Below are 24,522 nucleotides of genomic sequence, written 5' to 3'. Positions count from 1 at the left end.
GTTCTGTCACTCATGGGGACACTATTTCACCGCAAAATCTACAGGGAGAGCTCGAAAATTCAAGCCCCTTGGGTGCTGCCATAGAGTTATATTAGAAGTGCCCATCCAAGAAGGCTCAAGGTCATTGGCCACAGATAAAATGACGTCAAATCACGTTATATCTACCGTAGCTTTGATTGGACTGATCATGTCAACATCATCCTTTCAAAATCTTAGCTAGCAAGCTAGACAAGCAGTCATCATCATGAATCACGTCGACAATCTACTGGAAAATCCTTTTCAATCCTTGTCATATGAAGAGAACTGATAGATAAAACGTATCGGTGCTCATCAGCCATTGGACATAAACATTACACAACAAGTTCGAAATAGCAAATTCAGCAATGAGTGGTTTGGAAGGAATCAGTGGCTAACTGCAAGTGTTGCAAAGCAATCCCTAGCCTGCTATTCAGTGGAGTGGGTGTGTGGTCCAAGTCTGGGTTTAACGGTCTCTTTTCCAATTTTAAAAGGATAAACATTCAACATCATGGGCCAGAGGTTGAATACATTGGCCATGCTGTCAATCCACCTGATAGCCAGGTGTAGCAGTGGTAAGGATTCACTACATGGTGCTGAAAGAAAGCTCTGCTGTTGGGACAGCTTTATGTAGGCCCTAACAGTGTGTGGGCACCGTTTGTCACCTTTATAGTGCAATTAATGTATTGTTTAGTGTTGTGTTTTGTAGTGGCTTTGCTGGCATGCATCTAAAAATATATATTTTAGTTTGCCCCACCAAGATTTACATGCTAAAGTCACCACTGCGTTTGAGGTGTCTAAAATGGTGAAGTATGTGCTGGGAAAAGTGGAGTGTGTCAGAGTGACCAGGAGTGGTCTTCTTTTGATTAATTGTATTTCTGAAGAACAGAGGAAGATTGCAGTGAGCCTCAAAAGAATCCGAACAACAGAAGGTTTGTGTTTTTGAACTTCGGAATAGAGCACCCATGAAAGGAGTCATCTCAGGGTGACGACGGATGTTCAGGTTGAATACCTGAAGAAAATTCCTGGTGTGGTTGGTGCTCGGCTTCTGACCCGCTGGGTGAATGGGGAAAAAGAAGAAAGTCTGTCGGTCCTGTCGTTTTTTGATAAAGTGCAAACACCTACGCATGTGAAACTTGGTTATGTGAGATACGCTGTAAGAGCATTTGTGCCCAAACCATTGCAGTATAAGAATTGTAAAGAATTTGGACGTTTCAAGTGTGTGCAGACGGACAGAGTATTGAAGAACCCCAGCCTGTAGTAAATGTTTGCTGCCAGTCAAAAGATACACTGTGTGTTAAAAAGGTGGATATTGTGGCGTTCATTGCCACAGTTATAAACTATACGGCACAAGTCTCAAATAAGTCTATGAAAGTGGACATTATTGTGGCTGCGGCAGATACGTTTTTGGGACTTAAGGATTTTACATCTGAAGACTTGCAAGGGGTACTGGCGCCGGAAGACCCTCCCTCCCAGATTCCCCTTGAGCCTGTGTAGGGATCAGATCTGTTTTATTTTTTAACAGAAAAGTTGTTTGATTTAGTATTTTTTTGTGTATTTTTTTTATATTTTGGTAGTTTTTTGGTGGGTATTTTGTTCAATTTTTGGTAATCTTGTTTCCATCCCGCACAGTAAGAAGAAGAAGAAGAAGAAGAAGAAGAAGAAGCTAATAGACATGAACCTGATTGATATATAATTGACTTTATCTGCGACTGCTCTTCTCTTTTGTTCACCTGGAAATTCCTAGTGAGGTGTATAAATAATGTTACTTTGAAACAAAAAAATTATCTGCCGTTTTTACTATTAGACAGTCTGAAGTCTGGCAGGCACTATCGATTATGTTCGCTGTGACGTACGTGTGGACGTTGTTTGACGAAGTCGGAAATGAATTGAAGCTTAGCGTTGGAGATCATCAAAATAGTGAAATGCTTTAGTTTTCAAATCGTACAATTCAATAACATATATCAGATATTCAGCTACACGGACTACCGATTTCGTTAACGATTGGTTAGTTACATTGCTTCGATCAAGATGGAGGTAAGTTTGGTCCAACGACATGAAAGTGATTGTTGTTAGCACGTCTGACTGGCTAGTAGCAGGCTTAGCTAACGTTAGTATAGCTAGCTAGCTAACATAATAGTAATGACAACTAAATCGCCATTTTAAATAATATGCAATAGTACTGACTACACAACTGCTAACATGAACTGATAGTTAAGTCATAAACCTTGCCAAAGTTACTGGTCTAGTTTGCTAGCTATAATGGTAGCTATGGACAACTAGCTAGCTGTTTCCTCATCCAGAAGTATTCACATGTTTCGGTATCACCAAAGGCAGAGATGGATATCTAGATGAGATTAGCTACGTGATACCTACTCATCGCTTTTGTACTGTTTGCCAAGGCTGCAAAGGTGAGATTGGTGCTTAAGAAATTTGCTATACATGATGTTTCTCTCTATATATATATGTGTGTGTGTGTGTGTGTGTGTGTGTGTGTGTGTGTGTGTGTGTGTGTGTGTGTGTGTGTGTGTGTGTGAGAGAGAGAGAGAGAGAGAGTCATACCGGTATATCCTGTTTTATGTCATTGTTTTGTCTCCACATCAGCAGGACACTGGCCCAGAGTCTGTGGCCTCACCACCTTCAGGTGCAGCAAAGTCAAAGGTGCAGCACTCCCGAGTTCTCAGAAATACTATCCTACCCACCACCACCCCATGCTTCCTTTATCAGTCTTACAGTATTTTGAAATGTAATGTACACTTTCTGTATCAATGATGTATACATCAATTGATTGGTCTTTGTGCTCATACTTTTGAGAACTTTATAATATCAAAAGACTAGTACTGAGACCCTAAAATAATGCTTTCTATGTCTCACTGGTACCTCTGTCTTACTGTTTGTTACCTCTGTCTTACTGTTTGTTACCTCTGTCTTACTGTTTGTTACCTCTGTCTTAATGTTTGTTACCTCTGTCTTACTGTTTGTTACCTCTGTCTTACTGTTTGTTACCTCTATGAAGTTGGACACGTTGTCCAAGGATGACCTCATCAAGTTTGCCAAGAAGCAGATGGCTGCCATCCAGAAGATGAAGTCCAAATGTGCAGGTACATGATGCACCTGTCATACACTGTTTAGATTCAAGTTTTAGTGTGACGTGCACAAGTACAGTGAAATATCATTATTGCAAGCTCCAAACCCAACAGTGTAATAATCAATATCAATGTTTCACTAAAGATAACATAAGGTAGAACAAAAACACACGAGAAATATAAATAAGAAGAACAGGAGAAAGTAAGATGCTACATACAGGGTCAGTTCCAATACCATATTTACAAGGTGCAGGGAGACTGGAGTAATAGAGGTAGATATGTATAGGGGTAAGGTGACTAGGCATCAGGATATATGATAAACAGTAGCAGCAATGTAAATTATGATTGTATGTGTGTGTAGAGTCAGTATAAATGTGTGTGCATGTTATGTGTGTGTTGGAGTGTCAGTGTGCGTGGGTGTCTATAGAGTCCTGTGAGTGTGCATGGAGACAGTGCAAAAATAACCATTGGTTTACTATTCAATGTTGTGATGGTTGATAATATCAATACAGTAGTAGGATTTCCTTTTTAACAATTGTTGTCCTTTTTATTTCCCAATATATTTTTCAGATTTGGAAAATGAGGTTGACACCCTCAAATCTCAGCCAACAGGCAAGTCAGACGACTCCGTCATACAGGTTTGTTGTCTTAAATTGTTACATGAGAAAATGAATAAGCTGCTGTTGAAGTGCTTTGAGTGTTTGTTTGTAAGTAATGTGTTTTCCATTCTATTCTATTCTGTGGTATTCTATTCTGTTCTACCAGGAGCTGACCGAGAGGATGAGTGCCTTGCTGCTGGAGAGGGCTGAGACCCAGCAGAGTGCAGTGTTACTGCGGAAGGACAATGAGAAGATCAAGCAGCGGGAACAGGTGAACTGTAGTAGACCATGTTATGGGTCTGTGAAGGCCAGACCAGTGGTCACTTACCCTAGTCCTGGATAGCTGCAGGGTGTTCAGCCTTTTGTTCCAGTCCAGTTCTAACTTTATGTTTTCTGTTGAATATGACCAGGACGCAGTAAGGAAACTGGCCACCCTGCAGGGAGAGTTGAACCAGGCCAAGGAAGACCACCAGAAAAAGATGGCCACTTTTGAGAAGGCCATGCACGTATCCCAGGCCAAACACAAAGAAGAAGTCAAATTCTTTCAGAGTTTTCTGAGAGAGAAAGACGAGAGTGACAGAGAGAAAGAAAAGCAGAGGGAAAGCAAAAAGGAAGATACAAACGATAGTGGAGAAGCTGTTAGTCACAGCCTGGAGTTGCAGATCCTGAGTCTGCAGACGGAGCTAGCTGCAGCCGTGGAGCGAAGCGCCCAGGAGGCTGCAGCGCTGCAGGAGGACCACCAGAAGGCACAGACAGAGGTTAGTTCAAAAGTAGAGTAAGAAAAATTTCACAAAAGAAATACCCTCACACTGTTGTAAGCCGACAGCTGACAAAGACCTTCTGGTCTAAATGTTGCAATAAACTGTATGTGTGTTTCTTTTTCTTTTAGGCCCAGCAGGAAGTAGAGAACCTACGAGAGGAGTTGGCCCAGCATAGCATGCAACATGAAGAGGAGCTGAGAGCTCTGGAGAAGGACTTTGAGATGGAGAGAGAGAGACTGCTATTCCTCCAAGAGGAACTCAGTGAGCAGCTCGCTCTCAAAGACAGGTGGGTCTTACTGCTACACATTGGTGTTGGACAAGATATTGGTGTTGGATGACATGAGATGTAGACTGTACAGTAAAACGCTTTGAGACACTTTAAAAAGTGCTTCATTAATCCAATCTTCTTCCTCTTCTTGTTATGACAGCTTCCTGCAGGATGTGCAGGAGGAAGAGGAGGAGCCTAGCGGCCGCAGCTCAGGAATAGCCAGGATGTTGGAGCTGTCTGGTTTAAGTCAGATTGATGCCAGTGATGGAGAGACGGAGACTGGACAGCTCCGATCCGCCTTGGAGGACCTACAATCCCAGAATACCATGCTGCAAGATGAACTGACCTTCCTGGGCAATGTGAAAACTCAACTGGAGGCGGAGCTTGATAGGGTGAGGGAGGAGTTTCAGACAGAGAAGGAGGAGCTAGAGTTTAAGATCGATGAGTTGCTGATGACACAGGAAGGTGCGACCCCTGACCTGAATATGACCACTTACCGAGACCCTCTGAGCCCGGCAACCCCCAAGTGTGACCTTCAGGAGGTTCCAGCCCTCACTCAGCTCCAGCAGAGCGGGCCACAGAGAGAACCAGCGTACAGCCTGCCTGCCAGCTCTGCTAGCCCCTCCAGTCCCAGACAGAGCTTGTCCAGCCCTGTCCCTGACACAGACCACCAGAGCTTGACCCTGGATGAACAGCAGAGACTGATCCTGGAGGTCCAGGAGCTGAGGGCCCAGTGTGAGACCTTAGCTAGAGAGAATACCCAGGCGGTGGGTGAATGTGAGTCTCTAGCCAAAGAGAGGAGCCAGGCGGTGGCTGGGTACGAACACACCAGAGACATCCTGAGAGGCCTGGAGACTGAGCTAGGTCAGAGGACCGGGGACTTCGTCAGACAGTATGAAGCTATGAAGGAACAGGGGACGTCAGCGATCCAGGAGCTACAGGAGAGAGTCAGAGGGCTAACTGAGGAGAGAGAGAGTCTGGTGGAGAAGGTGAGAGTGCTGAATGAAGACAGAGCGAGCCTGCTGGAGAAGGTCCAGGGCCTGGAGAAGAGGCTGGAGAGCTTCCTGGAGCAGACACAGGCAGCCAAGGGGCTGAAGGAGCAGCTGCAGATGTCTTTGGAGGAGAAGACAGATTTAGCTCTCGAATTAAAGTCCTCTCTGGAGGAGAAGACTGTGTTAGCCTCTGAGCTAAAGGCCTCTCTTGAGGAGCAGACAGCGTTAACCCTCGAGCTAAAGGCTTCAATGGAGGATCTGAGCAGGCAGAACGGGGAGATCCTCTCTCAGCTACAGATGAAGGAGAGTGCTGTTCAGGAGTTAGAGGAGACACTCAATGTGGTGAGCACAGAGAGAGACCGAACACTGTCAGCACTGCAGGACAGAGAGATGGGGGTGGTGAGGCTGAGGGAGGAGAGGGAGGTGGAGGAGAGTCAAGGCCAAAGAGAAAAGGAGGCTGAGCTACAGGCTCGTATAGAGGAGCTGGAGAAGGAGAGGAGCCTGCTAAAGAGCAGCCTAGGGGAGGTGCAGAAGGAGAGGTCTGAGGAGGTGCAGGGGAGCCCAGGGGAGGAGGTGGAGGAGCTGCAGGCTCGTATAGAGGAGCTTGAGAAGGAGAGGAGCCTCCTGAAGTGTAATCTGGGGGAGCTGGTGGGGGATACTGAAGCTCTACAGAGAGACCTGGGAGAGATGAAAGTGGCCAATGAGAAGATGAGAACAGAGAACCAGGAACTGCTGGCCCAGGTCAGCAAGGCTACAGAGACACTGGCAGACAAAGAGAGGGAGCAGAAGGAGGAAGAACAAGCGGAGAGGAGAGAGCTACAACAGCAGCTAACAGAGAAGGACAAAGTCATATCTCAGCTGAAGAGTGAGATTGCTGTCCTACAGGTGAGTGCTTCTTCTGTCAGTGTCTTCAAGTTTGTTACAGCGACTGCTGAGGTATCTTTCATTAGTTCTACAGATTTACTTTTCCTCTCCCTCCACTTCCCTGTCTCTCTCTTCCTCCCTCTCTCCCCCCAACAGTCTACAGCCTCCACTGTGTCAGAGGAGAACACAGCCAGTGAGTTCACTGAGAAAATCGGTACGTTCCTAATTACTACTGTAATGGAGAGGTCCAGAACAGGAAAGTGTGTGTGTGATACTATGACCAGTAAACACAGATGAGCAGTACTAACAATGTCATGCCTGTTTTCTTCTTTCTAGGTGATTATTAAGCTCATATAAGAATGACAGATACAAAGTGCCAATCATTAAGGGATTCTGATTCTGCCAGTGATCTGTGTGTGATGATGTCTCTGTGTCCTCTTTCGATTCCATCCCCCCATCCCTTCATCGCAGCCCTGCTGGAGAAGGAAAGAAAAGAGAAGGATGAGAGGATGAATAAGATCAAGGCTGTGGCTGTGAAAGCCAGGAAGGAGCTGGACACCAGCAGGAAAGAGGCTGTGTCTCTGAAGGAGGAAAGGGAGGTGTTGAAGGCTGAGAGAGAGAGAGTAACCTGCTCTATGAAAGACATCATCCATGGAGCAGAGGGATACAAGGTACTCAATAAGGAGCTTTCTGTTTGTGTTTCAGTTAGTAATGCAAAACAGCCACATTAAATGGGTTCATTCGGTTGTCTTTATGAATTGGCTTTGTGAGCCAATAGAGATCAAATCACTCTGCCCAGTGTAATGGGAGTTTTGTTCCAGACCTGAATGGATGGATACCCTGTCACTGTGTAGAACAGGCAGCTTGATATAGTATGTGTTATTCTGCATTGAACTGTACAATGCCTACTCAATAATGAATGTGTTTTAATATTTCATTTGTGTGTTACAGAACTTGCAGCTGGACTACGACAGGCAGACAGAGCAGCTGGATAAGGAGAGAGAGAAGGTTGAGGGAGCTGAGAAACAGATCTCAGAGCTGACCAAACGACTCAACACCGCTGTACAACAGGTATCACATACACTGTTCTAGGAATTTACAGGTGCAAAAGAGAAGAGCAGTCGCAGATACATTCAATCATAAATCAATCAGGTTCATTACAAGTTGCAACAGGAAGACACCTCCAGCACAGAAGCAGAGAAAATGTCTAACTGGCTTCTTGGAGATAGGCCCGTTATATACTAATCAGACAGCACAAAGTGTACTGTAAACACCAGCCAGAGAGGCTTGTAGGAAGTCAAAACAAAGGGCAGTGACTATAACAGCTGCTACAGAATCAGTGTTTCACAGAATACAGTAATAATCAGTATGTCCTCGGTCCTTATACCTCCAGTCTGGCGTCAATCACTATCAACAGATATGAGTTGAATCCATAACATACAGCATCAGATCTAGTGACCATCAACCGAAGTGTTACAAACAGAACACTGGAAATCATGTGTACTACAGAAAGAGAAAATATATAAATATGCTAAACATTGTGTTAACTCTAAACTGAATATTAACTTTATTCATCTTAAATATTCCCATGACATACACCAATGACTTGAAGTCTTTAGTTTAGTGCACATCAATCAGTTAATGTGTGTGTGTGGGATGAGAGTAAAAGCCAATTTATGCTTGCTCTGGGAATGTATTCCGGAGGCTCATTACAGAGGGTGTGACGCACAAAAAAATAAAAATAAAATTCGAGCTCCTTACTGCATCGCCGTGCGCCTCACAAATATTCCCATTACACACACACACACAACAGTCCCACACACAAACCATGCTCAGTCTTCCAGCGTGCTCAACCAGACTGACAATTTCCCCCTCAGTACAAATATAAACTATCCATTAGTTAATTATTTCCATTCCACTTCTTATGATATTATCATCTCCTCCTAATTGTCTTTCTAGTGAAGTAATGGAGTGTGTGTAAATAAACCAGTGTCTGGTTCCATCTGGTGTTGTAGCGTTGTCTCTACTGAGGGAGATGCTGGTCATGGCTGTGTGAGCTGAGAGCTCCCCTGGGACTGCAGACTGGAAGTACAGACAGAGAAACTCAAAATAGTGTCTGAACAGTGTCTGAGACTTCCCTGGATGTCTTTATGTTAGATATGTTGAAGTGTATTCTCTATCCCTGGCTGGCTGATTATATGGCCAAGGGGACTGGTGATTGTCAAGAACTCTTGAGTGAAGTTTTCTTAAATGTATGTTTTTCTGTGTGTCCAGCATGAGCAGCTGTGGTTGGAGAGAGAGGACCTGATGACTGGGATGGAGACTCTGAGGAGCATGGTGAGACAGATGGAAGGACAGACAGCAGAGCTACACAGACAGACAAACACCCTGAACAGAGACCATCAGGCTGAGAGACTACTGAAGGAACAGAAGACAAAGGTGTGTGTGTGTGCGTGCGTGCGTGCGTGCGTGCGTGCGTGCGTGCGTGCGTGTACGTGTACTATGTTAACTCTGTTTGTGTCTCCAGGAACTGTCGTCGTTGCAGAAGGAGGTAGAGGAGTTGACAGCTCAGCTCCGCAGACAGAAGCAGCAGTCTCAACAGACAACACAAGAGCTGGAGCAGCTACGCAAGGTACACACATACACACACACACGGCATGGCCACTCAAATAAAGAGCTGGTGAAGCCCTTCCTTCTAACCCTCACTGGGAGTTGTGTGTCGTGTTGCCTCTAGTCCTAAAAAACAACTCTCAGACTCTAGAAGGATGTCAAAGTAACGTTTTCCCCTCAAGCACTGGAAGCTGCTTTTCCATTACTCATACTAAGATGTCTAGAAACATGATTCAGTGTGTGTATGTTGCGGTGCAGTGTGAATCTATTGTGAATATGTGTGTGTTTTGTCCTTCCAGGAGGCCCAGCAGAGCTCGTTGTTGGACATGGAGATGGCAGACTATGAACGCCTGGTCAAAGAACTCAACACCAAACTGTCAGAGAAAGATGTGTGTGTGGAGGAGCTGAAAACACAAATACACACACACACTCAGAAAGAAGAAACACTCAACCAGAAGATTGGTACGCAGACATTTATACATTTTTACATTTTAGTCATTTAGCAGACGCTCTTATCCAGAGCGCATACATTTTAATACTTTTTTCGTACTGGTCCCCTGTGGGAATTTAACCCACAACCCTAGCGCTTGGCCATGCTCTACCAACTGAGCTACATGGGACATTTATCACACCAATCACTACCATTCGCCCCACTGACATAGTTCTCTTACAACTAACCTACTAAAACGGCACTAAATCAGGTTACAGTAGAACAAAATCCTTTACGTTTCTATAATGGGTTTCATTCATTATAATGATGCCCTTTAATGCATTTCTGTATTATTTCATTCCTGAAACGTGTGATCCTCCAGAGGGTCTGAAGTCCCAGCTGGAGCAGGGGGAGGACAAGAGCTCCAAGATGAAACAGCTGCTGGTGAAAACCAAGAAAGACCTGGCGGACGCAAAGCGACAGGTCAGACCCCAGGAACCACTTTGTTGTGTTCCCCTTACTGCTTTCCCCTATGTGTGACGTCACTACTGTATTATAATGAATGTTGACAGTGTTAGGTTACGTTAATACATTGTAGGAGCCTAGTTGGGGTTGCCTTAGAAACACTCACATTGTAGTGTGTGTTTGTAAGCGCATGTGTGTTTGTTTGTGCAGGAAGCCTCTCAGATGATGACCCTTGCCTCTCTGAAGGGAGAACTGGAGACCCACCAACAGCAGCTAGAGAACAGTAAGATCCAGTGTTGTGACCTGTCTGGGGAGCGCCACAGGCTGCAGGAGCAGCTGAGGACTCTGACGGAACAACAGCAGAGAACAAGCAGCTCCCTGCAACACCGACTGACCACGCTACAGCAGGAGGCCAACACTGCCAAGGTATACACTACTGTTCAAAAGTTTGGGGTCTCTTAGAAATGTCATTTTTTTGTCCATTAAAATAATATCAAATTGATCAGAAATACAGTGTAGACATTGTTAATGTTGTAAATGGCTATTGTAGCTGGAAACGGCTGATTTTTAATGGAATATCTACATAGGCGTACAGAGGCCCATTATCAGCAACCATCAGTTCTGTGTTCCAATGGCACGTTGTGTTTGCTAATCCAAATGTTTCATTTTAAAAGGCTAATTGATCATTAGAAAACCCTTTTGCAATTATGTTAGCACAGCTGAAAACTGTTGTGCTGATTTAAATAAGCAATAAAACTGACCTTCTTGAGACTAGTTGAGTATCTGGAGCATCAGCAATTGTGGGTTCGATTACAGGCTCAAAATGGTCAGAAACAAATAACTTTCTTCTGAAACTCATCAGTCTATTCTTGTTCTGAGAAATGAAGGCTATTCCATTCGAGAAATGGCAAAGAAACTGAAGATCTCGTACAACGCTGTGTACACTACCGGTCAAAAGTTTTAGAACACCTACTCATTCAAGGGTTTTTCATAATTTTTACTATTTTCTACATTGTACACATATGGAATCATGTAGTAACCAAAAAAGTGTTAAACACATCAAAAGAAAATGGAGATTTGAGATTCTTCAAATAGCCACCCTTTGCCTTGATGACAGCTTTGCACACTCTTGGCATTCTCTCAACCAGCTTCACCTGGAATGCTTTTCCAACAGTCTTGAAGGACTTCCCACATATGCTGAACACTTGTTGGCTGCTTTTCCTTCACTCTGCGGTCCGACTCATCCCAAACCATCTCAATTTGGTTGAGGTCGGGGGATTGTGGAGGCCAGGTCATCTGATGCAGCACTCCATCACTCTCCTTCTTGGTAAAATAGCCCTTACACAGCCTGGAGGTGTGTTGGGTCATTATCCTGTTGAAAAACAAATGATAGTCCCACTAAGCCCAAACCAGATGGGATGGCGTATCGCTGCAGAATGCTGTGGTAGCCATGCTGGTTAAGTGTGCCTTGAATTCTAAATAAATCACAGACAGTGTCACCAGCAAAGCACCCCCACACCATAACACCTCCTCCTCCATGCTTTACGGTGGGAAATACACATTCGGAGATCATCCGTTCACCCACACCGTGTCTCACAAAGACACAGCGGTTGGAACCAAAAATCTCACATTTCCACCGGTCTAATGTCCATTGCTCGTGTTTCTTGGCCCAAGCAAGTCTCTTCTTCTTATTGGTGTCCTTTAGTAGTGGTTTCCTTGCAGCAATTTGACCATAAAGGCCTCATTCACGTAGTCTCCTCTGAACAGTTGATGTTGAGATGTGTCTGTAACTTGAACTCTGTGAAGTATTTATTTGGGGCTGGTAACTCTAATGAACTTATCCTCTGCAGCAGAGGTAACTCTGGGTCTTCCATTCCTGTGGTGGTCCTCATGAGAGCAAGTTTCATCATATCTCCCGAGTGGCGCAGTGGTCTAAGGCACTGCATCGCAGTGCTAGCTGTGCCACTAGAGATCCTGGTTCGAATCCAGGCTCTGTCGTAGCCGGCCGTGACCGGGAGACCCATGGGGCGGCGCACAATTGGCCCAGCGTCGTCCAGGGTAGGGGAGGGAATGGCCGGCAGGGACGTTGGTAGAGCATGGCGTTTGCAACGCCAGGGTTGTGGGTTCGTTTCCCACGGGGGGCCAGTATGAAAAATATAAAAATAATGTATGCACTCACTAACTGTAAGTCGCTCTGGATAAGAGCATCTGCTAAATGACTAAAATGTCAATGTAAAATAGTGTTTGATGGTTTTTGCGACTGCACATTAAGAAACTTTCAAAGTTCTTGAAATGTTCCGTATTGACTGACCTTCATGTCTTAAAGTAATGATGGACTGTCGTTTCTCTTTGCTTATTTGCGCTGTTCTTGCCATAATATGGACTTAGTCTTTTACCAAATAGGGCTATCATCTGTATACCCCCCTACCTTGTCACAACACAACTGATTGGCTCAAACGTGTTAAGAAGGAAAGAAATTCCACAAATTAACTTTTAAGAAGGCACACCTGTTAATTGAAAATCATTCCAGGTGACTACCTCATGAAGCTGATTGAGAGAATGCCAAGATTGTGCAAAGCTGTCATCAAGGCAAAGGGTGGCTATTTGAAGAATCTCAAATATAAAATATATTTTGATTTGTTTAACACTTTTTTTGGTTACTTCATGATTCCATATGTGTTATTTCATAGTTTTGTGTCTTCACAATGTAGAAAATCGTTTAAAAAATAAAGAGAACCCCTTGAATGAGTACGTGTTCTAAAACTTTTGACCGGTAGTGTACTACTCCCTTCACAGAACAGCGCAAACTGGCTCTAACCCGAATAGAAAGAGGAGTGGGAGGCCCCGATGCACAACTGAGCAAGAGGACAAATACATTAGTGTCTAGTTTGAGAAACAGACGCCTCACAGGTCCTCAACTGGCAGCTTCATTAAATAGTACCCACAAAACACCAGTCTCAACGTCAACAGTGAAGAGGCGACTCCAGGATGCTGACCTTCTAGGCAGAGTTGCAAAGAAAAAGCCATATCTCAGACTGGCCAATAAAAAGAAAAGATTAAGATGGGCAGTCTGAGATATGGCTTTTTCTTTGCAACTCTGCCTAGAAGGTCAGCATCCCGGTTAGAGCCAGTTTGCGCTGTTCTGTGAAGGGAGTAGTACACAGCGTTGTACGAGATCTTCAGTTTCTTGGCAATTTCTCGCATGGAATTGCCTTCATTTCTCAGAAAAAGAATAGACTGATGAGTTTCAGAAGAAAGTTATTTGTTTCTGGCCATTTTGTGCCTGTAATCAAACCCACAATTGCTGATGCTCCAGATACTCAACTAGTCTCAAGAAGGCCAGCACAACAGTTTCAGCTGTGCTAACATAATTACAAAAGGGTTTTCTAATGATAAATTAGCCTTTTAAAATGATAAACTTGGTTTAGAAAACACAACGTGCCATTGGAACACAGGACTGTTGGTTGCTGATAATGGGCCTATGTAGATATTCCATAAACAATCAGCCGTTTCCAGATACAATAGCCATTTATAACATTAACAATGTCTACACTGTATTTCTGATCAATTTGATGTTATTTTAATGGACAAAAAAATTGCTTTTCTTTCGAAAAACAAGGACATTTCTAAGTGACCCCAAACTTTTGAATGGTAGTTTACATACACACACACACACGCGTAGGCGCACACGAACATGCACACATTTGGTTTTCTCGCTCATCTTATTCTCTCTCTCCGTTCCCACCTCTATCTCTTCCCCCCCCTCTCTAGCCTCAACCCCGTCTTCCTCGCTCTCACTCTCTTGCTCATTCTCCTCTCTCAACCTCTGTCTGGACCTAGCTCAACCCATCTCCCAATCTCCCTTTCCATCCCCTCTTTTAGCCCAGCTCAGTCAGAAGAAATGGCTTCATGGATTTCCCATCAGTAGAGTTTGAGTGTGCAGCTTTTCTAAATGGTTGAAACCAAATCGTATTATTTCCCTGGGGTCTAGTGGGTGATAATGAACGTTACTGTCTGGCTCCACGGTAGAGGAAGTGCTGCTGGGTTGCCTACTTCCAGGACCTACACACTAACACTGTACTATTCACTACAATATCTAATCATTGACACACACACACACACACACACACTATACAGCAGGGGTTGGCAACAGGCGGGCCAAATACATTTTGGGGGGGAAGTTTTGTTTGCGGGAAAAAAAAGACAAATCACCAGGAATTCAGCAGATTTTTTTTTTACTAAACAAACAAAATAGAGACGTGATCGTGTCTCAAATGTAATCAAGGTAAATTATTGTTATTTTCGAATACAATCTCTTTTTGGGCTTAGTTGTGGTCAATTTGCAGTGTACAAATTATTATAATTACAGTGCCTTCAGAAATTATTTATACCCCTTGACTTATTCCACATTTTGTTGTGCCTGAATTCAAAATGGATAAAATACATTCTTTAAATCTCACCTATCTACACACAAAACCCCATAATGGTAAAGTGAAAACATGTTTTTAGACATTTTTGCTAATTTATTGAAAATGAAATACAGAAATATCTAATTTACATAAGTATTCACACCCATGAGTCAATACTTTGTAGAAGAACCTTTGCCAGCGATTACAGCTGTGAGTCTTTCTGGGTAAGTCTAAGAGCTTTCCACATTGCTAGACAACCATTTTCAGGTTTTGCCATACATTTTCAAGTAGATTTAAGTCAAAACTGTAACTCGGCCACTGAGGAACATTCACTGTCTTCTTGGTAAACAACTCCAGTGTAGATTTGGCCTTGTGTTTTAGGTTATTGTCCCGCTGAAAGGTGAATTCAACTCCCAGTTTTCCTCTAGGATTTTGCCTGTGCTTAGCTCCATTCCGTTAATTTTTCTATCCTGAAAAACTCCCCAATCCTTAACTATTAAAAGCATACCCATAACATTATGCAGCCACCACTATGCTTGAAAATATGGAGAGTGGTACTCAGTAATGTGTTGTATTGGATTTGCCCAAAACATAACACTTTGTATTCAGGACACAAAATGAATTGCTTTGCCACATTTTTTGCAGTATTACTTTAGTGCATTGTTGCAAACAGGATGCATATTTTGGAATATTTCTTATTCTGGACAGGCATCCTTCTTTTCACTCTGTCAATTAGGTTAGTATTGTGGAGTAACTACAATGTTGTTGAGCCATCTTCAGTTTTCTGCTATTACAGCCATTAAACTCTGTAACTGTTTTAAAGTCACCATTGGCCTCATGGTGAAATCCTTGAGCGGTTTCCTTCCTCCGGCAACTGAGTTAGGAAGGACGCCTGTATCTTTCTAGTGATTGGGTGTATTGATAAGCCATCCAAAGTGTAATTAATAACTTCACCATGGTCAAAGGGATATTCGATGTCTGCTTTTTAAATGTTTACTTATCTACCAATAGGTGCCTTTCTTTGCGAGGCATTGGAAAACCTCTGGTCTTTATGGTTGAATCTGTGTTTGAAATTCACTGCTCAACTGAGGGTCCTTACATTGAGGGTCCTTAATTATATATATTGGGTACAGAGATGAGGTAGTCATTCAAAAATCATGTTAAACACTATTGCACACAGAGTGAGTCCATGCAACTTTTTGTGAGTTAAGCAAATTTTTACTCCTGAACTTATTTAGGCTTGCCATAACAAAGTGTTTGAATACTTATTGACTCAAGACATTTCAGCTTTTCATTTTTTATTAATTTGTAAACATTTCGAAAAACATAATTCCACTTTGGCACTATATGTTCCAGCCCCGCGACCATTTGCTCCGACAAAAACCGTCCTGATGCTGAATCTAGTTGCCTACCCCTGCTATACACCGTCATATTTATAGCTGCTGATCTGCAGAAACACACCTAATTGTACTTCAGGGTGAAAATAGAGATACCGGTACCACGTAATATGTGTGCTGACAAACAGTTTGTTAAGCATTGAATTAATGAAAACTTAAATCAATGTGTGGTGTGTATTTTGTTTCCAGGCTGAGCTGTCATCTGTCACTACTGAGTTTGACAGCTATAAGGTCAGAGTTCACAATGTCCTCAAACAGCAGAAGAACAAGAGTTCAGCCCAGAGCGACGGACACGCCACCAAACAGGAGAGGTATAGGGACAGATACTGTGTGTGTGTTATATGGTGACATATTTGATGTGTGTGTTATATGATAATAATGTGTGTGTCACAGGGACCAGATGGAGTCCATGGTGGACCAGTATAAAGCCAAGCTGCAGGTCAGTCAGCAGACTCTGGCGGTGAGCACTGCAGAGTTCCAACAGCTCCAGATGGAACACGACACACTGCTGGAACGACACAACAAGATACTGCAGGAGACCGTCACTAAAGAGGCTGAACTCAGAGAGAGGTGTGTGGAGGAGGAGTAACCTTGCATGAAGTCTTGTATTAGCTCCCAGAGCTCATGCCAAGACTTTAGCTCAGTGGGTTAACGTTTCCCATCCCTCCTTCTTCTTTATCCCCCCCCCCCCACCTCCAGACTCCTGTCTCTCCAGGCGGAGAGTATGTCACTGCGGACAGAGCATGCCCAGACGGTGGGTCAGCTTACCTCCCAGGCCGACTCCCAACGTTCAGGGTTCCGGGAGCAGATCCGCCACCTTCAGGACGAACACAGAACTACAGTAGAGACCCTGCAGAACCAGACGACCAGGCTGGAGAACCAACTATTCACATTGCAGAACCAGACCAGTAAGACCGGAGAGGCTGATGATTGGGTTGAGACTGTTAAAGAATAGAGTGAGGTTTTGGAGAGGATAAGAGTGGAAAAGAGAGGAGGGGGGTGAGTGTTGGGTTAGAGAGGCAGCAGAGAGTGAGAAGGGGATAGAGGCCAGGGGAAAGGTAGAGAGAGGGGTTGTGAGTTGAGTATGAGAGAGCAGAGCTGATAGAGCTAATATATCACCTCCCACACAGCTGCCCTCTGGAGCCACTCCGAGTAAACACACACACTCCATCTATCTCTCTCTCTGTCTTTTGATCTTACTCGTCTAGTGTCGTAGTACAGCTGTTTAAAGATGGGAGAGAGAGGAGACTTCCTTCATCTCAGGCTGGCCAGGTGTTAGTGTGAAGGCTATAAAGAGCCCATCCAGCCCTGCTCTGCCCGCCCCTCTGGGTAGCACCAGCACACTGGCATCTGGAGAGCCTGGTCGTTAGTGCCACCCTAACACAAGAGTTGGGCGCAGTCGCACTTCTGGAGACAGCAAGGCTGGATCCCTTCCTATAATCACATCATATAATTACATCATATAATCACATCCTTGTCTCTCTTCCTTCATCTGCACTGAACTTTAAACGGTTGAAGATTTGATTTGAATCTTAAAGCGAAAATTATGTTAACTTCAAGTGCAAATTAGGGCCAAGAGGTTCCAGAGAGACTCCATCACTGTGTGTGTGTTCTCTAGGGTGTGAAGGGCAGGGCGGGCTGCAGGTGGTTCTACCCACACGTCTCTCACTCTCTCTCAGTCCATCAATCAGACACCGTCTGCCCACCGGAACCCGCCCTATCTCTTTCTCTACCTCTGTCTCTCTCTCTCACACACACAAACCTACAGTTGAAGTCGAAAGTTTACATACACCTTAGCCAAATACATTTAAACTTAGTTTTTCACAATTCCTGACATTTAATCCTAGTAAAAATTCCCTGTCTTAGGTCAGTTAGGATCACCAATTTATTTTAAGAATGTGAAATGTCAAAATAATAGTAGAGAGAATTAAATATTTTAGCCTTCCACAAGCTTCCCACAATAAATTGGGTGAATTTTGGCCCATTCCTCCTGACAGAGCTGGTGTAACTGAGTCAGGTTTGTAGGCCTCCTTGCTTGCACACACGTTTTCAGTTCTGCCCACAGATTTTCTATAGGATTGAGGTCAGGGCTTTGTGATGGCCACTCCAATACCTTGACTTTGTTGTCCTTAAGCCATTTTGGCACAACTTTGGAAGTATGTTTGGGGTCATTGTCCATTTGGAAGACCAATTTGCGACCAAGATTTAACTTCCCGACTGATGTCCCTCCTGTAGCTCAGTTAGTAGAGCATTGCGCTTGCAACGCCAGGGTTGTGGGTTCGTTTCCCACGGGGGGCCAGTGTGAAAAATGTATGCACTCACTAACTGTAAGTCGCTCTGGATAAGAGCGTCTGCTAAATGACTAAAATGTAAATGTAAAATGTTGCTTCAATATATCCACAGAATTTTCCTTCCTCATGATGCCATCTATTTTGTGAAGTGCACCAGTCCCTCCTGCAGCAAAGCACCCCCACAGCATGATGCTGCCACCCCTGTGCTTCACGGTTGGGATGGTGTTCTTTGGCTTTCAAGCCTTCCCCCTTTTCCTCCAAACATAACGATGGTCATTATGGCAAAACAGTTCTATTTTTGTTTCATCAGACCAGAGGACATTTCTCCAAAAAGTACGTTCTTTGTCCCCATGTGCAGTTGCAAACCGTAGTCTGGCTTTTTTATAGCGGTTTTGGAGCAGTGGCTTCTTCCTTGCTGAGCGGCCTTTCAGGTTATATCGATATAGGACTCGTTTTACTGTGGATATAGATACTTTTGTACCTGTTTCCTCCAGCATCTTCACAAGGTCATTTGCTGTTGTTCTGGGATTGATTTGCACTTTTCGCACCAAAGTACGTTCATCTCTAGGAGACAGAACGCGTCTCCTTCCTGAGCGGTATGACAGCTGCGTGGTCCCATGGTGTTTATACTTGCGTACTATTGTTTGTACAGATGAACGTGGTACCTTCAGGCGTTTGAAAATTGCTCCCAAGGATGAACCAGACTTGTGGAGGTCTACAATTTTTTTTATGAGGTCTTGGCTGATTTATTTTGATTTTCCCATGATGTCAAGCAAAGAGGCACTGAGTTTGAAGGTAGACCTTGAAATACATCCACAGGTACACCTCCAATGATGTCAATTTGCCTATCAGAAGCTTCTAAAGCCATGACATTTTCTGGAATTTTCCAAGCTGTTTAAAGGCACAGTCAACTTAGTGTATGTAAACTTCTGACCCACTGGAATTGTGATACAGTGAATTATAAGTGAAATAATCTGTAAACAATTGTTGGAAAAATTACTTGTGTCATGCACAAAGTAGATGTCCTAACCGACATGCCAATACTATAGTTTAACAAGAAATTTGTGGAGTGGTTGAAAAACGAGTTTTAATGACTCCAACCTAAGTGTATGTAAACTTCCGACTTCAACTGTACCTATATGAAGTCCGCTCTTTTTCAGCACAGTTCTTTTTATCATCCTCTTTTCTGAATTTATCCCCCAGTCCTCTACGCATCAGGATTTCACACCAGCACCCTCTCATGGTGAAGTAGGGAATTACATTGTTGCACTCTGCCCGACTAGATGATATGTGTTGTCTTACGCTCCCTCTCCACCGTCCCCTCCCCCTGTCTCTCTCCAGGTCCAGCTCCAGTCCAGACCAGTCGTAAGCCAGTGGTGGACCGCCGGACCGTGGACCACGGGGGGATGGGGGGGCTGGGCCTGGGCCTCAGTGACCTCCAGTCCATGGCTAGAGAGGAGGGAGAGGGCATGGAGACCACTGAGACAGAGTCCCTGTCCCCCACACACACACCCCTACCCTCACTGGAGCAACTACTCACCTCCCCAGACCCCAAACAGGGTATGTGTTTGTGTCCATGCATGATTTCAATGGCTACATACTGTAGTTGTTGGTTTTATTCCCACAAGAGACACATATTTGAGATACTGTGTCTTTGAATACAACTGTCTGCTAAAGGGACATTTGTTTGTGGGATTGGTTCCAGAGCCGTTTGTGTGGCAGGTGGAGCCAACTAAAGAGGAGTTAAATCAGAAGTTGGCCACAGCTACACGCAGTATGGAACACATGAACAGTCTACTGCATGAGACCGAGGCTACCAATGCTGTTCTGATGGAACAGGTCAACGTATGTACACACACTCTCTCTCGCTCTCTCTTTTACAGTGCTCACGCATTCATACTTGTGTCAATATTCTTTCTTCTCTAGCTGTTGAAGTCTGAGGTGCGTCGTCTGGAGCGTAACCATGAGAGAGAGAAGAGTGTAGCCAACCTGGAGTATCTGAAGAATGTCCTCCTGCAGTTCATCTTCCTGCGGTCAGGCAGCGAGAGACAGGCTCTGCTCCCCGTCATACACACCATGTTACAACTCAGCCCTGAGGAGAAGAATAAACTGGGTGCTATCGCAATGGGTAGGTACACTACCGGTCAAAAGTTTTAGAACACCTACTCATTCAAGGGTTTTTCTTTATTTTTACTATTTTCTACATTGTAGAATAATAGTGAAGACATCAAAACTATGAAATAACACATATGGAATCATGTAGTCTTAGCCAAAGCTGTCATCAAGGCAAAGGGTGGCTATTTAGAAGAATCTCAAATATAAAATATATTTTGATTTGTTTTGGTTACTACATAATTCCATATGTGTCATTTCATAGTTTTGATGTCTTCACTATTATTCTACAATGTAGAAAATGGTAAAAATAAAGAAAAACCCTTGAATGAGTAGGTAATCTAAAACTTTTGACCGGTAGTGTACACACACACACTGTTTACACAGACACACCAACACACACGCTGTACATACACACACATACTCTCTCTCTCACACACACACACACACACCCATCGATCGCTCAGTGTGAGTAGTAAGTTAAGTGAAATTGCAGAGAAATCAACATTTTATGTAGGTCAACATTGGAATCAACCGGGCCCGAGGTTGATTTTATTTGCCCCACTAAGTTTTCGGAGCAATTTTTTTACTGTAAAAACACCAGCAAATTAGCTCTAAGTGATTTGTTCCAAATCTGTTCCAAAGTATTCCCACGCATAGAGAGCTATACACAGAGTATACAAAACATTGACATAGACTGACCAGGAGAAAGCTATGATCTCTTATTGATGTCACCTGTTAAATCCACTTCAATCAGTGTAGAGACAGGTTAAATAAGGATGTTTAAGCCTTGAGATAATTGACACATGGATTGTGTATGTGTGCCATTCAGAGGGTGAATGGGAAAGACAAAATATTTAAGTGCCTTTGAACGGGGTATGGTAGTTAGTGCCAGGCCACTGGTTTGAGTGTGTCAAGAACGGCAACGCTGCTGGGTTTTTCCATGCTCAACAGTTTCCTATGTGTATCCAGAATGGTCCACCACCCAAAGGACATCCAGCCAACATGACACAACCTTGGGAAGCATTGGAGTCAACATGGGCCAGCATCCCTGTGGAACGCTTTTGACGCCTTGTAGTGGCCATGCTCCAACAAATTGAAGCTGTTCTGAGGACAAAAGCTGGTGCAACTCAATATTAGGAAGGTGTTCCTAATGTTTTGTACACTCAGTGTATGTGATCGTTTACAAATGTAAGCAAGGTTTTAAATTATTATGTTTTAGTCAAATATTATACGGAGTGGCTATGGATAAGGAGTTTCTGTATCCCAATTTGCCCAGGCAAAAAATATGTATATTTCTGGGCATTTTACATAGCTGAGTGCCGACTCCGCTGCCTACGTAGCTGCTGTGCTGAGTGCTCCGCTGCCGCAATGATCGCCTTTGTTTTGGTTATTTTTTCATCGTCATTGCGAACATTGCCTAAGCTGCGCAGGAGGCTGTCAAGTAGTGTTATCTTTTCAGGAACTACGATATGGCAGCAACTATAAAGATTAGCCTACATCACACAAAACGCGAATCGTTTTTTCTTCAAAGTGTAGGGACTGAGTCCTGCTTGTGCAACTGCAATATCCGTTGCAACAGACAGACCGAGAAGGTTGTAGCCTTTTATAATATATGTTTTGGAATGTTTATTCAAATCGCTGCAGTGTTTTTATTTCAACTGTTCAGAAATATGAGACATGGGCTATATCATCATGGTTCAGAAGAGTGAAGGGATGGGGAGTGTGAGCAGCAGCTACGTTAGAAAAATGAATGTGTGCGTAAAGTCACACATGCGCAGAACGTGATCTGGATTCTAAGCTTTAAAAAATAGGTTTCCTAAAGTGGCCAATATTATATCTGTTTGGGCTTCTTGCGATTAATTTGCTGTCAACTAATTATTAGTAATTATGTTTCGGCCCCCCTGACCATCTGCTCAAGAAAAAATCGTCCCATGGCTGAATCTAGTTCATGATCCCTGGTATAGTGTATATGTCCCATGGCTGAATCTAGTTCATGATCCCTGGTATAGTGTATATGTCCCATGGCTGAATCTAGTTCATGATCCCTGGTATAGTGTATATGTCACATGGCTGAATCTAGTTCATGATCCCTGGTATAGTGTATAGTAAATACTGTAGTGTCCTACCTGTGTCTCTGAACCTGTCTCTGTTCTGCTTCAGGTGAGGAGGAGGTGGGAGGAGCAAGAGGCTCCGGATGGACCTCCTACCTACACAGCTGGTCTGGCATCAGATGAACACACACACATCAACTATTGCCATCTCTCTACCTGCCTTCACTTTCATCTGGTCAATATGTCTGATCAACTGGAGTTATTGAAAAGTCTTAATATATTATTGATGATCATTCATCTACTTGAAATGAAGCAAGTACTGACAGCAGCAAAACAAGCCAGTACTCTTTTAACTGTTTAGTTACTGGACCGGTCATGGTGTGATGATTCCTCATTGCCTCCCATTCAATACTTTGATTAATTTTTACGACTGAATTTGTTGCTTCATAATAATCAGCTCCATGCAGCGCCTAAGTTACAATGGTTAATGAAGTGAACTATGACTGTGATAACACATTTCAGTTAAGCTCTAATGCAGAGTGGTCAATCAACAATTATAAACTGGGTGGTTCGAGCCCTGAATGCTGATTGGCTGACAGCCGTGGTATATCAGACCGTATACCACGGGTATGACAAAACAGTTATTGTTGCTGCTCTAATTACGTTGATAACCAGTTTATAATAGCAATAAGGCACCTCGGGGGTTAAGGGCGTTGCATTGTGTCTATGAACAGTCCTTAGCCGTGGTATATTGGCCATATACCACACCCCCTCGGGCCTTATTGCTTAATTATAACAATTCACATGTTCAATTCACACCTGTTTCGATGTATCAATATTACATACCAAAGGATGCTCTGGTAATATGTAGGTACATAGTCTGTAATTGGTCCGTGTGTATGTATAGTAATTATTATGTACTTGCTGTGAAATTACCATGTTATTACAATGTGGGGCTGCTTGTTTTCCAAGTTAACCAAACATGCAGAAAGGGTACTAGATATGAATGATTGGGTAAAATACAAGCCTCTGCTCTGTAGTCCTATGGTAGTGCTTCATATCACATCAGAAAGATGTTTGTAAATGAGTAAATCCCTATCTTTGCACTTGAATTTACAGACTTGGTGGACTAGCACCAACTGTGACATGAAGTATAGGAGTCACATTAGGCTCTCATTTACTATGACCAAGGCTGCGCCTGAAATTGCACTCTATTTCCCATATATTGCACTATATTCGGAATGAAGTGCCAGTTCAGATTTGGCCCATCTCTTACCCAGGGTTATATGCTAATGTCGTTGTTCTGTGTCATTCCTAAGGCAGCGGCTTCTGCTTCTTATTAATGAATGAGGCCAGATGGGGACAAGTAATACATGGGAATAACTGAATGTACTTGTAATGAATAATTTTATATTTAAACTGGGAAAGTATTGTTAATTATTAAAATAATATTTTAAGAGATTATTAGGCTATAAGGTTAGGAATCATTACTGATGTTGTAAACTGGTGAGGGTTTCCAGTCCTCGCAGTTTGGTTGAAGTTGATATCTATAGTGCTCTGGGTTAAGACATGTTTTAGAAAAGGACAAATAAGTCAAAGTTTAAGCGTACATTTTAGATCAACCAATTTATATAAAAAGGAGCCCTGCAATCAGTAGCCTAACCACCATCCTTCTTCCTAAGAGATTATTTAACTGTGAATAAACATGACAATTCAAATAAAATAACCAAATAGATTTTTTAAGACTTTTCCTGCCTGCCACTACTCTTGCTCAACTAAAAATGTAATGTCTCATCTCAACTTTTTAAGTCACCTCAATGAAATGATTTTGAGGTAAATTGATGTAATATTTGGTCATTTAGAAAAAGTTATAATCTAATGAAGTTACAGTATATCTTTAAAAGTTGTTATATTTACCAATAGGGGAGCCTAAAGAGCAATAATCCACACGTTTAGAGAGAAGAAAAAATGTGAAGTCCTGCTCACTTTTGTGTCTGTAGGTATACAGACAAGGAGGCATACAAAGATATGTCAATTGGTATTGGTATGTTATGCAGATCAGATTTTCCATCCTCCTCCCTTACCTCTTCAATTAATATCCCATAGGCCTCTACATGATGGACAAGGTACAGTTGAAGTCGGAAGTTTACATACACTTGGAGTCATTAA

The 24,522-nt window shown here is 43.2% G+C and overlaps 1 protein-coding gene across 4 annotated transcripts; it reads left to right on the top strand.

Moving 5' to 3' along the window:
• Positions 1 to 1,864: 1,864 nt before the first annotated feature.
• Positions 1,865 to 24,088, top strand: LOC311130002 (GRIP and coiled-coil domain-containing protein 2-like). Of its 4 annotated transcripts, none has more exons than XM_084162590.1 (23): positions 1,865 to 2,052; positions 2,620 to 2,676; positions 3,032 to 3,116; positions 3,672 to 3,739; positions 3,867 to 3,971; positions 4,111 to 4,458; positions 4,590 to 4,747; positions 4,890 to 6,606; positions 6,742 to 6,799; positions 7,057 to 7,256; positions 7,537 to 7,656; positions 8,860 to 9,024; positions 9,113 to 9,217; positions 9,495 to 9,657; positions 10,008 to 10,108; positions 10,301 to 10,516; positions 16,086 to 16,207; positions 16,290 to 16,466; positions 16,596 to 16,804; positions 19,529 to 19,747; positions 19,893 to 20,032; positions 20,114 to 20,315; positions 22,463 to 24,088. In XM_084162590.1, the coding sequence occupies exons 1-23, from the start codon at positions 2,047 to 2,049 to the stop codon at positions 22,534 to 22,536; spliced, it is 4,815 nt and encodes a 1,604-aa protein (XP_084018716.1). In that variant the 5' UTR covers positions 1,865 to 2,046; the 3' UTR covers positions 22,537 to 24,088. The 4 variants fall into 4 exon arrangements, with proteins under 4 accessions (XP_084018716.1, XP_084018719.1, XP_084018717.1 ...); XM_084162591.1 differs by having other exon boundaries at positions 1,889 to 2,052; positions 2,623 to 2,676; XM_084162592.1 differs by lacking the exons at positions 1,865 to 2,052; positions 2,620 to 2,676 and adding an exon at positions 2,680 to 2,761.
• The last annotated feature ends 434 nt before the right edge of the window (positions 24,089 to 24,522 follow it).

Source organism: Coregonus lavaretus (assembly GCF_964263955.1).
Source record: "Coregonus lavaretus genome assembly, chromosome: 5".
NCBI lineage: Eukaryota > Metazoa > Chordata > Actinopteri > Salmoniformes > Salmonidae > Coregonus > Coregonus lavaretus.
This window is presented reverse-complemented; position numbering and strand designations above follow the sequence as displayed.

Excerpts from the sequence above, each read along its gene's own strand:
- LOC311130002 (XM_084162590.1), top strand. Across the intron at positions 3,972-4,110 it reads AGATCAAGCAGCGGGAACAG|GACGCAGTAAGGAAACTGGC; the intron begins GTGAACTGTAGT and ends GAATATGACCAG. Across the intron at positions 9,218-9,494 it reads AGCTGGAGCAGCTACGCAAG|GAGGCCCAGCAGAGCTCGTT; the intron begins GTACACACATAC and ends TTGTCCTTCCAG.